Source organism: Lissotriton helveticus, chromosome 3_1, assembly GCF_964261635.1.
Source record: "Lissotriton helveticus chromosome 3_1, aLisHel1.1, whole genome shotgun sequence".
NCBI classification, from domain to species: Eukaryota; Metazoa; Chordata; class Amphibia; order Caudata; family Salamandridae; genus Lissotriton; species Lissotriton helveticus.
In genome coordinates this window covers 156,818,697-156,835,700 of record NC_136061.1, presented here as the reverse complement: position 1 = coordinate 156,835,700, position 17,004 = coordinate 156,818,697, and the positions used below count along the sequence as shown (strand labels likewise).

Genomic DNA, 17,004 nt, shown 5'->3' with positions numbered 1-17,004 from the left:
TCCGAACTTCACTAGTTCCGAACAGACCTCTCTCGAGTGATCTACGGTCCTGACTGGGAACCATCAGGAGTGCCGTGAGAAATACGAGAAAAAGAGGACGATCGGGCGCTGGATTCGGAAGACAAGAAACTGTCCACATGGTCCGGGTAAGGTCGTGTTGCCACGACAAGTTGCGAAAGAATTTGTTTTGATTGCTTGATTGTTCAAAAATACTAGTATTGCCTTGTTTATTTTTATTTAGAGATTCACTGTCTGCAAACGGAGAAGCAACAGGCTCTCTCTCCCTTTGCAAGCAGTGGAGGATAAGTAGGGTAGCAGCCGTGCTTGTTCTTTTTCTCCCCCACTCAATAATTGCTTGAAACTGAACTGTTGTTCACAAACTATTGTTTCCTGGAGATTCTCTGTCTGCAAGCAGGGAAGAGACCATCCTTTTTGCAGATAGTGAAAAGGGTAGGTAACGCAGATCTTTGCGGTCCTACTCATTCTCCCCATTGTTATTTTGTTGGTCTTTTGGTTTTTTTGGATCCATGAGGTATTCACTACCTGCAAACAACGTAGAATAGAAATATTCTGTCTAGTCTTTGCACCTAGTGATAAGATAGGCAGTGCTGACTTTTTAGTCCCTCGTTACGAGCCGTCATGTCTGTCTTCTCCCCATTGATAAATAGCCTGTTTAGCCCGGACCGGGTGTTAGAGGTGGACCATATGGCTCCACTAGAAGGCACCCCTAATAAGGACATGTTCATAAACTATGGGTTAGTCACCATAGCTTATAATAAATTATGGCACAGGTATACCGAAGATAGCCAAGACAAACAGTGGCCACTGGCAGGATCCTTTGACCTTGATAAAATAGAAACGTTAGAAATAGCCCTTCGAAATAATAAGACGACGCCAATTATGCTCGACAGTCTCGGTATGTGGCGCAGAGAGGCTACGAAACGACAGAGAAAAGACGAGGATAAACCAAGTAGGGAAATATACCGACAGGACAACCCCAGGACACCGCTACCCACAACTTATCCCCCGACACTATACAAAGGACGACCAGACTTAGGGTCAGACCAATGCGCTTTTTGTAGGTATGTCGGACACTGGAAAGCCCAATGCCCGACTCTACTGAGCGTGAGTAAAGGCAAAGGGCCGACAAGAACGACAGACCGACAGTACGAGAAAAGGCGCGAGACAGAGAAGAACCCGACTTACATAGACAGACCAGACAGAACCACCACGTTTGATTATGCCCGATGGCACAGATTTCGCCAGGAAAATCTCAGCGGCATGATCAAGTTCTCCTAGGTCGGGCAATGTCAAGACGGGAACCCAGCCTCGTTTAAAATTCACAGACGGAAAGAGATAATTATGACCAATAACTGTTTTTATATTTGTCTTGGGTCTTTGTATGTCGTACTTGTACTGTCCCCCGTCTGAGTTCGTGTGTATGTAATGTACAAATCTGCGTCATCCCTCTACACGTGTTTCCGTGTTACTCGACCCCTGTTAGCAGAAACTTAGCATAAAAGCAACCTGGAAAGAAAGAAATGATAAAACAAAATCCGTAGACCATTAATAAACTTGAACTTTTAATTTAACACAACAAACAAGGAATAATAACGATAAACTGTAGAAAATGAAAGTCAAACAGAACATTCGCCCCCCCCCCATTCTGGAACCTTCCAAAGTAGGGCAGGGTTACGGCTACGCCCAACCAACGGCAACCCATATAAGGCGAGCCCCGCCGCCAACTCTTGGTCAGGAAATCTTAACGTATGGGGGAGCCGGAGGAGAGACAGGAGCCCGCAGCCTGGGCATTTGCAGGTAGTCCCGCCACATGTCTCCTTGGCCGGCCGCAACGGGCCTGGAAAGACTAAGGTAGTCCCGCCACATGTCAAGAGGAGAGCGAGGCACCTCTTCCTTTTCTCTTCCGTCACAGCCGCAGCAGTCCTGGACGGCGGGATGTCCTGCACGTACCTCCACAACAATTTGTCCAAGTTGGGCTGGGAGGGAGAGGCGACGCGGACGAGCCTCTCCCACCTCCACCGGTAGGAGGTTTCCCAGCCCCCAGCCCGGCGCCGAACACCCCCAGTCAGGCGATGGTGCCCATACTTCCACAGCACCGGACACACCATGGTGGCACCCCAGTACTTGCGCAGCACCGAACACACAATGGTGGCACCCCAGTATTTGCGCAGCACCGAACGTACAATGGTGGCACTTGGGGAACACCGGATGTGGAGAGGCCTTCATGCGGGGCGATGAAAAGGAGCGGCATGGAGTGCACCGGGAGAAGGAGACGATGTGAACGAGTCTCCCTCGCCCCCCAGGTGGGGGCATCACAGCTGCACCCCAGCTGAACGTCCCGCTCTCACAAAACAGGGACCTCTTCCTTTCACTCCGAAGGGTCTCTTCCATTCTTGCAAACTCGACGAGAGTGGCCCCTGTAGGGCCTCAAAATGGCGTCTGGATCCGCTGGAAGGCGGGCCCCGGCCACTAGAGTAACTTTGGCCAGCCATACAACTCGAACATTTGTCCCATGGAGCACGAGCCCCCATCTCCGACAGCATCTCCGCAGCCTTGAAGATCGTACAAAGGTCCCCGGCGGAGCCTTCGGCCTTTGCAGGTTTCCGGTAAGGGACGGCTGCTTCGATCGCCAACGAAACAAACATGACATTGCCACACCTTCTGTTAGCGTGAATTCTAGAACTGCCGAAAAGGACTCTGGTCCAAACTGCCAGTAATGGAAACATTTCCCCCTGATGCTGCTTCCGGACTGTGCCGGCCCCGCCCAAAATGGCGCTGGTATCAATCGGAACTTACGAACACCTCGTGGTGTTCCTTCGCACTAATATAAACTTGATGTTCTGAGATTTTTGTGATCCTTTGTACACTTGGCTAGAAAAGACAAGGAGAGCTCACTCGACGAACAGTATGAAAAGATCCCCGTTACAAATGTTGATTACGAATATACAATGTATTATATTTTTATAACTGATGTAAACCTCATTTACGATGCATACGTACGGTATGCATATAGGAAATCTGATTACAACTGTTATGATTATGTTTCTAAATTATGAAAATATATGCCCCCGAACCCCCAGCCAATTAATAGACGTTTTAGTCTCTTACAAATGAATGAGTAAAACTTTCCGATGTTTTTACTGTTGCAAACGACACCCCCCCACTGTACGCACTTTAGCCATTGCCACGACCGACCAAATACGACCACACCCTCCTAATCCATATGCTGAAATGAATTTGCAAAATAAAGTCTTTGAAACTATGGACGGGTATTGCATGCTTTATTTTAAAACAATATGGGATGGGTAGGAAAGTTCTTTTTCTGTGCACCCTACTCTGCTCTCTCTTTAAGGTTAAAGGAAGATGGTTGCCCAGCCCTGGAGGACGGATCGGATCGACAACACGACACTCCGTCTTAAAAGTACGCGACTGACTCATGAACTCTCGCGTAGAGGAAGACCGTGACTTCCAAGGATGGGTAAAACGAATGGTGTAAATGAGGGAATGTAAAAGGAGGGTGAAATGAAATAATGTAAATATTGTAAAGTACAACGTTCCAAAGTAGCAGGGACCCAAGAACCGAAGAACTTTAGAACGCCACGGCGTTGAAAGAGGTTTAAGGATCCCGATAGTGAGATATATCCTTTGACTAGATACCTCGCACTAGGCCCCTCTGGTTTCCTTTTTATGTTTCCCCGCACACGCCCTACATGAACACACTACCCCCCCCGACTCCGAAAACCATATCCCCGGGGACCCTGCCCCAAGGAGGAAAGACGAGTAAAAGGTAAGTAAAGGACTTATGAATCCATGTATTTGAATGCGCGCGAATGCTGTCTCCCCCACCCCCCCCCTTTTTTCCTCCCTCTGCAGGTTACATCAGAGATTACAGCCAAGGTGTGGCGAAGATCTGAGACCTTGCCATGTCTAAATACGCGAAACGGACTAGCGCCGCAGGGTGGTGTCTAAGCACGCCTGCAAACTACTCACGTATCGAACAAACCCGAAAAATTAGCACAACCTGATAAAAAGTGATCACCCTTAAACCAGACCGGACGAATGAACCCACGTTACGTATGATGCGAAACTGTGAGGGAATGTGTGTGTGTGTGACTGAGGCGTTGACCCAACTGGTCAAAGGACCGAGAATGCGAGAAAGTGCGACAAAATGGTACCTCCTTTTTCTTCTTTCCTTTTCTCAAAGCACGTCCCCTCTACCCTGTCTAATGCTCAAACTGCATGATTACAAGATTCTAACGCGGACTCGTGAATACCCTTTACTGTGTAATGCACTAAATAGCCTTTCTTGAATGCACTGCCGCCCTCTCTGTTGCACGTGTACTATTTAGCCTGCCGTTGCACTCTTTCTCTCTCTCTCTCTCTCTCTCTCTCCCTCTCTCTCTCTCTCCTCTCTCTCTCTCTCTCTCTCTCTCTCTCTCTCTCTCTCTCTCTCTCTCTCTCTCTCACTCTCTCTCTCTATTTTTTGCACTACCACTCTTCCGAGTGGTTAGCCCCGAAATTGGCAGATTGCCACCCCCAGCACACCACCTAATTGGCTTCAAATACCGTCAGTATTTGCACAAACATTTGTCTTTAATACAATCACCCTGAGGCCGCGTCATTACCTCTCCTTTTCCGCTAGAAGTCAAAGAACCCAGGTTGGGCCGTAAGGGAAAGGACAGGTAAGACGACAGAGGTTCCCTAATCTGGCCCGAAATAAGGGAACTACATGTCAACGGCTCCTATAGTATAAAACAAGGACCTCAGAATACGCGACCCTCCCCTCCCCGAATCGTCGCAATACCCAAACCAGAAAAACGATCACCCCCGTTACCTCCCCTGTCTATGTCCCTGGTTGTTTCCCATAAAACCCCTGTCCTTCCTAGTTAAGTAACCGGGCTGTAAAAGGTTACGTAGGACCCAGAATGATGTTTTACAAGGTTAACAGACTAGACCAAGGTAAAGAAATCATCAAAATGAACCCCGCAGTAGTTGAAAAACAGGATGCACCGATAGAAAGGAAATGTTTAGCCATGTTCGTCTCTCAGCAAAATACCTGTGTAGTACCATGTTGACGACTCACTGTACCCTTTTGTAAATGTGAAACTCTAGAGAACGGCATATCTTTGCCAGATTTGTCTCCCGAAGGTGGGTTACCATCAGATGAACTGTCATGCCTGTAATAAATGATTATGAAGGAAAGTCATAGTAAATCCAACAGGTCCGCCACCGGTCATTCATATGCCAGTTGTGAACGTTAAATATAACGGACATTTTCATTCTTTGCCTGGAGCTGGGAGAGAAATAGACTTTTTGATTATCTTCATCCGCAAATTTTCTAAAAGACTGTCTTTTCAAACTTGTTTAAGGGTACTGCCGTTGGAGGAGAGAAGGACCGGATGTGGGAGCACGAGGCCTGACTGCAGACTAAGGGACACCTGCGACATTAGCCAAGGCGAGACCACGACTGAAAAGAGCTGCAGGACGAGGCACTGTTTTCGACAGCATGAAAAGAAAGGGTCGACCTGATGCCCCTGCTCGACGTCCAGTGCCTGTCGACAAGTCCCCGCTCTCTGAATTCCGTCACACGCCCGCCTATTTGAAGTCTCTCGTTCCCCTAGTTTGTTCCTAATTTGGCCTTGCTCCATCCCCCTTTTTCCTCTGACCTACCCTATGGACTGTTTTGAACGCTCTTCTTCCATCGGAACTTTCTGACAATCACCTCAAAGGACACAGGGCGAAAAGGACCTTTCCGACCAGAAACGCGAGGAAAGGGTCGTGCCCTGCAACGCAGAACTTAGAACAGAGCTGGACTTGTAGCTCCACCGCCGGTGCTCAACAGCGCCAACGAAAGACCACAAAGAACAATGAGAACTCGTAAACTTCGAACATTTGACATCCTCAATCACCGTTTTTTTGCCTCATTTCTCTCCCAGCCGCCATTGTATTGATCCTGCTCCAAACCGAATCTGAAATATGTATTAACCTGCCAGTTCACGTTATGATATGTACTTGCTGCTCGCCGTTTTTTGTATTTCATTCCTATGACTTTCCTGCTGGACAAATTTATCAAAGTTTATCAAATAGGTGCACCTCCTAAAAACTAGAAACCTCAAAATGTATTGTTTACAACTCTTTTTCTAGGGTTCCTACCGGTTTCTTTCTCATGCCCACCACAATAGACCCGAGTAGAAAATGAACCAGCAAGATGTCTTGAATATGTTAAAGGGAGGACTGTGGAAAATTAGTGCGTTTTGGTGAACATTATCTGCGCCATCTTGCCTCTTCCCCTGAGGCCACACTTTTGTCGTGCGCGCCCGCCATTTTAAGATGCCCCGATCAGAACAAACCCTTTTGCATGCCGCTGGCCCCTGGCATAGCCCTTTGCCTTCACTAAGCCTGCACGCTGACCACCCCCTGCTTGCACCTGCCTTGAGTCATAAACCCCTCTTCGGCGCTGCTCTGCCCCCGGCCCTCATCCTGTTCCCAGCGCGACACCTCCCTGCTTTCCTTTCATGATCTCCGGCCCTTAGATGCAAACCCCCTTTTTCCCCGTGTGCCCGTTTTGTCCTCCCCGTTCCCAAGCCGACACCCAGCTCTGCCGATACCATCCTTGCCCCTCCCCGTACACTAGAAAGCTTCCCCCATCAAAGAATCCCCGGGTTGATCAAAGCCCCCCCCCACCCCATGAGATCCGATCAGACTCCCCACATTCCGTGAATCGGCGGATTATCCAGCTGCGCGATGCTCATCACCTGTTGTGACTAGGGTGGGGACTTTAACTGTAAATGTGTGTGGGAACGGGCCCAAAGGGGAGTTCCGAGAATGTCTTTTCCGCACATCAAAGCTTTAAACATGTATGTGTAATCTGCAATAAAGTCATAAATGTGGATATAAGAGGCCAGGCCTCAGAAATACAGTTAGAGCACCTCAGAACGATACCTTCTGTCCGTTTCGTTGTGTTCTCCTCCGGAGAGAATAAAAAACCTTGTTTCCTGCTTTCCAGTCTCCAGCGCCTGCCTCTTCATTGATTTAAATAACTAGAGGGTCACAGAGGCAATACCGCCGGGCAAATATCGATTGTCCCCGACCCGATTGAACTTTTTACAACTCTGTATGCGATGCCGGAGATCCCTCTGTATGTGATGCTGGAAATCACTCTGGATGCTGGAATTGTTCTCTGGATGCTGGTGTTCTTCCCTGGAAGTTGGTACTCTGCTCTCGATGCTGGCGATCCGCCTATATGTGATGCCAGAGATCACCCTCTATGCGATGCCGGAGATCACCCTGAATGCTGGAATTGTTCTCTGGATGCTGGTGTTCTTCCCTGGAAGCTGATACTTTGCTCTGGAGGCTAGAAATCACTCTGTATGCGATGCTGGAGGTCACTCTGTATGCGAAGCCGGAGATCACTCTGGATGCTGGAATTGTTCTCTGGATGCTAGTGTTCATCCCTGGAAGCTGGTACTTTGCTCTGGATGCTGGCAATCCCTCAGTATGTGATGCCGGAGATCACTCTGTATGCGATGCCGGAGATCACTCTGGATGCTGCAATTGTTCTCTGGATGCTGGTCTTCATCCCTGGAAGCTGGTACTTTGCTCTGGATGCTAGAGATCACTCTGTATGCGATGCCGGAGATCACTCTGGATGCTGGAATTGTTCTTTAGTGTTCTTCCCTGGAAGCTGATACTCTGCTCTGGAAGCTGGAGATCACTCTGGATGCTGAAATTGTTCTATGAATGCTGGAAATCATTCTGTATGAGATGCCGTGGATCACTCTGGATGATTGAATTGTTCTCTGGATGCTAGTGTTCATCCCTGGAAGCTGGTACTTTGCTCTGGATGCTGGCAATCCCTCAGTATGTGATGCCGGAGATCACTCTGTATGCGATGCCAGAGATCACTCTGGATGCTGGAATTGTTCTCTGGATGCTGGTGTTCATCCCTGGAAGCTGTTACTTTGCTCTGGATGCTAGAGATCTCTCTGTATGCGATGCCGGATATCACCATGTATGTGATGCCGGAGATCACTCTGGATGCTGGAATTGTTCTCTGGATGCTGGTGTTCATCCCTGGATTCTGGTACTTTGCTCTTGGTGCTAGAAATCACTCTGTATGCGATGCTGGAGATCACCCTGGATGCTGGAATTGTTCTCTGGATGCTGGTGTTCATCCCTGGAAGCTGGTACTTTGCTCTGGATGCTGGAGATCACTCTGGATGCTGGAATTGTTCTCTGGATGCTGGTGTTCATCCCTGGAAGCTGGTACTTTGCTCTGGATGTTAGAGATCTCTCTGTATGCGATGCCGGAGATCACTCTGGATGCTGGAATTGTTCTCTGGATGCTGGTGTTCATCACTGGAAGCTGGTACTTTGCTCTGGATGCTGGAGATCACTCTGGATGCTGAAATTGTTCCTGGATGCTGGTGTACTGCTCTGGATGCTGGAGATCATTCTGGATGCTGGAATTGTTCTCTGGGTGCTGGTGTTCTGCTCTGGGTGCTGGCGTTCTATAGTGGACAGCTGCGTTCCGCTCTGGGTGCTGCAACTCACTTTGGATGTTGTGGTTCTTTTCTTGATGTTGGTGACGGTGCTTCGCTTTCAACTGCTGGAGCTTTATCTGGATGCAGAAGTCTGGTGACTTTCACTAAATTGCTGCTGTTTTTCTGTAGATTCTTGTTTTGTACTCTGGATGGCGCTATTCTCTTCTGGCTTTCAGCTCTTGATGCTGTGGTTTCACTCTGTTTGCTGGGGTACAGGTGCATTTTCAACTATGCGTGAAGGTGTAGTGCAGGTGTGCTGCTGTGAGTCACAGAATCACTGTGTGCTGACATTTACTCCCCCAGATGGAATTTACGATCATCTTAATCTGCAAGTAGGGCCTTCTACAGTCATAAATTCAGGATTAGTGGTGGGAACCTGGGTTTTCCCTTTGGAGGGTAGTGTGGTGGGCATTTGGAACACATCAAATACCCTCAAAGTGTATTGGTTTAACATTGCATCTGTCGCCCGATCTTATATGATCAACTGAAAAAAATAGCTGTTGGTGGTATTACAACTGTGGCTCCGCCCAAATGTTGGTCGCACTGAGTACGGATATTGACTGGACAGACGTTGTGTACTTCCACTGAAAAGGAGTGCTTCTGTTGCAGTTTTTGCCTTGTGGAAAAGATTATGCGCAACACAGCAGCCCAAACAGCTGATCAAGGCTATAGGTCTGTGCTGTATTATGAAAAGCTATGAGAAAGGCAGTATACCTTGCTTATATATGGTATATGCATTCGTAAGAGCCAGTAAGCCTTTAAGGGTGGAGTATTCTTACAATATGATAAAGTCATAGAATGCAATAGTTTTGGTGTTGATTAGCCCCCGCGACAAATCTTAAGCGGTTGAAGGTTAGCACTTTGAGAGTCTTTGGGGCATATGTAGGTAGGCGTTTGCGATTCGCAAACGCCGATATTTGGCGAATTTTGGCGTTTGCGAATCGCAAACGGCGTTTTGATATGTAGGTGCCACTTAGCAAAATAAGAAATCGCAAAAATTGCGATTCCTTATTTTGCTCAAGCATTTAAGGAATCGCAATTTTGTGATTCCTTAAATGCTATGTAGGGGTGCTTTTAAAATTGCGATTTTGGCTTAAGGAATTGCAAAATACCACCTACTTCAAGTAGGTGGTATTTTGCGATTTCCTGTCAAAATGCATTTTTAAAAAAAAATCAAAGTGCCATGTGGTGCACAGACATGCCCTTACCTTAGGGCATGTATGTGCGCCACATGTACTTACAGGCACATTCCAGGGGTGCAACAGGTGTCCTTTGGACACCCTGGCACCCTTGGAATTGCGATTCTCAAATTGCGATTTTCTCATAGAAAAGCGCAATTTGAGAATGTATCCCCATTCATTCCTATGGGCCTCTTGGCCCATAGGAATGAATGGGACACTCATTCCTTAATTGCGATTCACAATTTGCTAATCGCAATTAAGGAATGTTAGAGATTCACAAAAAAATTGTGAATTATTACCTACATTCCATTTTGCAATTCTCAAATAGCGATTCCTTAAAAATCGCTATTTGAGAATCGCAAAATGGTATATTGTTTTGCCAGACGTCATTTTGTACATATATGTAATTTTATAACTACTGAGGGAGAGCCTTTGGTTCCCCCCAATTGTTGATTCCCCTTACTACTGATTTTGATTGGTCAGAAGTTGTGTACTTCTGCTGAATAAGAGTGTTTGTGTTGCACTTTTTGCCTCGTGCTAAAGCTTATGCTCAACAGAGCAGGACTGAGTTGGTTACAGGAACAAGCCACTGATCTAGACACAAGGCCTGATTGGTTTATTATGAAAAAACATAAGGCGAAGGCAGTCGGCCTGACTTGCTTATTGTAAACATCGCATTGGAGCACTATTAGGCTTTTGAGAGAGGTTTGTCATTACACTTTCTTAAAGCTTGTAGACAGGCATTTTGTTACAGGTAATTACACTTATTACCATTATAGGTAAGGGTTTTGGTGTTGGTTACCCCTTCTGACAAACTTTATGTTAAGAATATTTGCACTTTGAGAGTCCCTATAATGGATTGTCATTCATCATGGAAAGATATTTTGCTCTGTCGAATCTCACAGATTACTGCAGTAGGAAAGGGTGCTGGTGGTGGTTATCCCCCCCTTAGAGTTGAAGGTTTGCAGTGTGATAATCCTTGCGCCCTTTACACAAGGGGTGTCTCCTGTTTTGCCAACTGTAATTGTGTATGCATTTATAATGTTATCACTGTTCCTAATGGTTGCCTTGTTATGTGCAGTCTGGAGGCCTCCGTTTATTATGACAAGTCTTTGATGATGGTTATAGGCTTGATTGGTTAATTGGAAAAAATCATGCAAAATGCCATAGGTCTGATCGGTTAATAATAAAAGGTTCCGACAAAGGAAGTAGGCCTGACCTACTTATTTTGAAATGCAGTATTAAAGCTAATAGGCCTTTAAGGGACGATTGTATTACACTGTGTTGAAGGCTTTAAAGGTTTACTGGTCTTTTGTTACATTAATCTCACTTATTAACTTATTAAGCAAGGGTTTGATGTTGGTTACCCGCCTTGGATAAACGCTTTGAGGTAAAAGGTTAGCACTGCGGTGCTGCGTTTTGGATCTTGTTAAGTGGAGTAGTGTCTACCATGCCCTTGTAATAAACATAACACAATTCTACATGCATACATATACTTACAGTCATGCTCTTTGGACCAGCCCTCTTTTTTCTATTCAAGTCATTCTCAGTCTGCTTCTCCATGGCAGCAGACTGCATGGGGCAACATTCAGCCATCCTGCCATTGGCTCTATTGTCCTCTGAGTAATGGTATTTGGCCTAATCACATGTGCACATCCGCCTGACAATTAGTGTGTTTCATTGATTAGTGTGTTTCATTGACTAATGATCAATCCTATAGATTTCCATTTTTTAACTCTTATTAGTTCCCTCTCAATTGTTTTGTTATACTTTTATTGTTAGTGTTCCGCAGCTCTTCAGACAGTCCTACCAGACTATCTGTAGGGTATTATTGTTTTATGCTTCCAAGATGGTCACCAGGTTTAGAAGCATTATGTTGGCCACCATGGGTTAGTACAACAGTGGTGAACTATACGCTTTAGTATTGGAAGATGGCTGCTCAGAGCAGCTACCATGTCACGCTATTGTGCATAGTATATTATTTTGTTACTGATCAAAGATGCCCAACACCCTGCTTCTAAATATATCAGCTGCGCTGGGATTTTAAAACAATGATACATTGTGTACAACACCATTGCAAAATGATCACGCGCTACAATATTTACTTTACTTTTTGTATTAAAGGCATGTGCCTGCCAAGTTTAGGTGATGGCATATTTTGTTTTTTACTTTTATTATTTTACTTCTGTATGCTGGAGGGATTATGTGTGTCTGTTTTATTGCTGATGGGTAAATAAGTTCATGCAAGAAGGAGTCGGTGCGTGGAATAAATGTCTGAGTGCAAAAATGAGTGAGAATGCATGCATAATGGAATATTCTGTGCCTGAACTCATCAGTGACTGAAGAGACACTTTCAGTTATAAACCAGACCTCCTGGCGTTGCCTATGCGTTTTACAGGGTGAGCTCAGCCCAGGAGCGCTGTATACAAAACAGGAAGTAACGTCATAGGAAATGTAGAGTTGCAGAGCACAGCTGATAGGACCTGCAGCCTACTGCGGTACATAGCACAGTGAGCTAAATCCTACACGTGCAGGTAACTTACCAAATTAACTTGTGCACTTTGTATAGATGAAGGGTCAAACTGGCCCTGGCAGAGACATCATGGCCTAGAAGTCACACCAGGGGTGGGCAGTGGACACTTAAGCCACCGATCCATGTTGCTGCCATATGATGAAAGAGTAGCTTCTGATTGCAGGGGCTAAGCCCAGCTCTTGGGTGACGAGAGCGAGGAGAAGTGGATTGGTGGAGGGTCTCAGGCAAGTGGTGAGAGTGCAAGTATCATCTCCGTCTCATAGGAGTCCATGACTGCGAGTATGGTGTGACCATTTACATCACTCGGGGCAAAAGAGAAAATTGCCTCCTGCAGCACGACCCTTATCTATAAGACAATCATTTTCTGTGCCTTTTGCAGTGACTTGGCACAACCACTAGATGGTGCTGTGATACCTCCACCGTACCTTGCCTTAAGGGTAGCACCAACTCTACATAATGTTGGAGGTTGCAGGTGATCATATGTCTTTCTGTTTCTGGAGAAGTGACCCTGGCAGTGGTGGGCAGTAGGACACATCAGTACCTTTGTATTTTGGTTAGGATTGAATGTGGAGTGTGAGGTGTACATTGGTAATGCAGGTAGACTTTGGTATTTTTACATTGCCCTGTGGCTCCCCTCCTCCTTCTATTGCTGGTCCATGGGGACTGTGCGGGGTGGGAGTGGGGCCACCTTGGACTTATACGTAATATCAAACTGAAAATCTTGCATCCGTTCGCATTTTGGTGGGAGTTTACTTTGACACAATTTGATGTCCTCGACACGTTTTGGTGCCTCATCATTTTGTGCTGTCCGTGCCCTTACACTATTGATGGTAGATTATTTGCTGACACAGTCCTAAAAGTGTGGTGCCAGGTCCTTGCTTTTTTTCACTTCCACTTGGAGCGGGAACTCCATCTGCACAAGCAACACTTCATCACCGAGAATCCTCACACCATCCTTTCCACATAGTTTCCCCACAGTCATACCACTGCCTTTACCACTCAACTGTCTGTAACCTTTCCCATCTCCTTTCCCCTCTACGCTAGACATGTTTGAGTTTTTAGAGTCCAGGTACTAGTCTTTCGCTCCAGAGGAGTAAGCAATGCCTGGGTCTCTGTGCATTTGAGAGCATCGCGCATACCTTAGCCTCTCCAAGGGGGGAGGAGAGGTGGATGGAGAAATGCTTGGTAAATAGGGTCAACAAGTTCAGATCATGGATCATTTTCTAAATACATTGCTACAGAGAATCTTTTCAATGAATGCATTACTGGAGTGCTGTCTTCTGAAATATAATCTTTTTCATTTAGAAACTGTGTAATAGAATCTAGGGGGTGCTGCAGCACCTGCAGCCCTCCCTACTTCCAGCACCACTGCTTGTTGGCCCAAGTACGCCGCGTTCCATTGCTATGTGGCTAGGTTCATGCTATATAAAGAATATACATATTGCTCTATGTACAGCAGCAGTCTTCCCATCGGAGATTCTGCTGACAGCATCTCTGTTATGATTTTGATCATCTGTGTCTATACATTTCTGTACAATGCAGTCAGTGCACAGAGCTGCGCCTAGAGGCAGTTCTCTGTAAATGTGATTCCTTACTCATTCTTCTAATCCATCTTCCTCAGGTGTACGACGATGGAGGAGCACATGCGGCACACGGAAGTCTGATGCGGTGACCTCACCGGACGTCTGCAGAGATTCACCTGCACGCTTGACCATCACATAGGCCCAACGATGCTGAAGCCGAGCGGGCTTAAGATCCCCGGAAGGGGGAGCGCCAAACACTCGAGCCCCGCGGGGCGGTCCTCATCGGGGACTGCTGCAACAGCCAACACCGCCTCCAAAGATGGTGAGTGTTGGGCAGTGGGATGCACCTTATTTATTTAAATTGATTTATTTTTGCTTTTTTCAGTAGCTCAAACATGACCCAAAGGCATTATAGTGTTTTACAATAAACAAAGAGCATTATACATGGCCCAGATTTACTAAGTAGCAGTTTACAACAAACACAGATCATTACATAAGGCACAGAATTACAAGTGTTCGAGGGGTAGTATGCGCTGCAGCAGTGAATAGGTTGCCAACTGGTGCAATGTTCCGGGCAGGGTCTAATTGAATGGAGCTAGTGTAGTAAATCTCAAGGTCTAAGCCATAGTGGTGAGAGAGCATGTTCCCACTGGGAGAGGCTAGCTAAGGTGGCTTTAGCTACAATGCTTTAGAAGGAGAAGGGCTTTCAGCTCGGTTTTGAAGATCGCCATTAAGGTGGTGGTGCATAGGTTCGGAGTTAAAGAGTCCCATGTTTTGTCGCGTTTCCTGAGAAAAACTGTGCCATGAGGCATTCCTTTAAACGCTGGGGGTCCTGGCAGCAGTACTTTGGCGTTTCACAATGGTCTAGAGTCTCCAGGTATGTTGGCCGCCAGGTAACAGGAGTGGATGTGTGTAGGGCCTTATGGGTGATACACACAGTCTTGTATATGGCGATGGCTTCAATGGGCAGCCAGCGGAGAGTGACCAGCATAAGTGAGATGTTTAATTCCTTTTGGCCCGCTAGATGAAACGCACCGCCAGATGTAGAGTTGATTTCAGGGGGGTCACCTGGAGTAAAATACTTAGTACTGCTCTGAAGGCTGCAGTAGAAAGCAATGCACAGGGGGTTGAAAAATACATATTTTGTTTGAAGAAACATGCGCCCAGACTAATGTGCTAGCTAGCCACGCAAGAGAGCTGAAAACACACCTTTTCAAGACATCCATAAACAAGTACGAGCCTCCTCTACCTCCTACAGACCACCCCCGTTGCATAGTGTGTGTTGTAGGAATGTATTTCCATGTTACCTGTTAAGGCGCTCCACTGCCGCGCGCCTAGGTCAACGCTACACAATTCACTAATGATACATAAGTTGGCACACTTGTGTGCTGCAGAGTATGATGTCACCATTAGATCAGTACACACTGGAGTGGCGCGTGAGGGACGTGAAAGACTGTCCCGGGTGGGGCACAAACGCATGGACCGTGTTTCAAAGGATGTTGCCAAGGAGAATGCGTCACGGTTTACCTATTATCTGTGAAAAACCAAAAGCAATGTTGTTATTTGGGGTTGGATAAGCAGTTTTCATTGAAAGTAAAAGTTTAAAGGATCACGATGTAGGTCTGTGGCCCAGATTATGAGATCGGCTGGAAAATTCCAACCCCTGCACGATCAGAATTGTGCGTACTGCAGTACTGATTGGACCCTACAAATTTCCCGTGGGGAATTCTGGTAAGTCATATTTGCCAAAATTCATCAGGGGGGAAAGTATGATATATTCCATTACATTCGGAATCCTGGTGAAAAAAAACATGAAATGATGAATGTCATTCCTCATTTTCCAGAGGAAAACTTCGAATGGGAGTGGTTACCGCATCCTGCTGTGTCGGTATTTACCTAGTATGATAAATAAATACCCCAGCCCGTCCCGACCCATTGTTAATCAAGCCAATGTGGCTCCCAACTCTCCTTCCACTGTTCATTTCTGGAATCCTCCCTTTAGGCCCCCATCTCTCTCTCTCTCTCTCTTTCTCTCTCTCTCTCTCTCTCTCTCTCTCTCTCTCTCTCTCTCTCTCTCTCTCTCTCTCTCTCTCTCTCTCTCTCTCTCTCTCTCTCTCTCTCTCTCTTTCTCTCTCTCTCTCTCTCTCTTTCTCTCTCTCTCTCTCTCTCTTTCTCCCTCTCTCTCGGATCTTACTACGCTGCCCACACACTTTCTCATACTACACAACAGTTGCACTACTTACTTAAAACGTACATGTTGCATTCTCTCCCATCATGCATGTCAATTCACCAAAATGCCAGGGGTAGCAGAAGTGACATGACGCGCCCTTTGACCTTCACTTTCACACAAACACGCATTCACATGTACACACACACACACACCCCTACATACACTCTCACCCGCAAGCACAGACTCAGCATACATTAATAAGCATTTTTTACTTAACTCAGCTGCCAGGGAGGGTCATATTTCAGCTTAATGAACTCCCATTTCTATTACACTAATAGTGAAAAATAGTATATCATATATATATATATATCATATGAATCACCCTCTTTGTAAGAAAAATGATAGTGGCACTCCTGTGGGTTTCTCAAACTTTATTTATGGAAATGAGATATTCATCCTCACGTTTCGGCTGTCAGTGCAGCCTTATTCACAACTTATATATACATATGTAATCCACAAAACCCCAGCTGACATCATCAACCAAAGGAACTATTGCTGGTGATTGTTACAGATGCAGGACTGGATAAAGAAAAACCGATAAAGAATAACTGTGTTTCTCTACACTGGGTAGCAAATATTCTTCTCACTGATCTTCTACTTTTGTTGCCTTACTTATGTCTTTATTTCTTTATTTTTAATGTAAAAAGAATGCTCATGCCCTACACCCCGTTCGTGCCCTGAGATCCAGTAAGTTGGGCCTTCTCCAGATAAACAGGATTAGGAGAGTAGGATGGGGTGGAAGAACTTTCTCAAACTGTGCAGCAAAGTTGTGGAATAAATTACCAACAGCCATGAGATTTCATCCAAACCGGCAATCGTTTAGGAAAGATCTTAAAACCTGGCTGTTTGCCTCAACATAGCTACTGTAAGGTAGGCAGCACCACTTCCACATACACCAGCGCCAAGACGTCACTGCATTCGAGTGCTTTACAAACTTATATCCTATCCTATCCTAAGTGTGATCACTAAAGGG

At 46.1% G+C, this 17,004-nt stretch overlaps 1 protein-coding gene across 2 annotated transcripts in view; it reads left to right on the top strand.

Moving 5' to 3' along the window:
• Positions 1 to 17,004, top strand: part of CLIP2 (CAP-Gly domain containing linker protein 2) — a 575,836-nt gene that overhangs the window by 115,151 nt on the left and 443,681 nt on the right. For both annotated transcript variants that reach the window (XM_078679434.1, XM_078679436.1), the window contains exon 2: positions 13,900 to 14,123. In XM_078679434.1, the coding sequence (XP_078535560.1) occupies positions 14,009 to 14,123 (115 nt within the window). In that variant the 5' untranslated portion in view covers positions 13,900 to 14,008. The remainder of the gene's footprint in view (positions 1 to 13,899; positions 14,124 to 17,004) is intronic.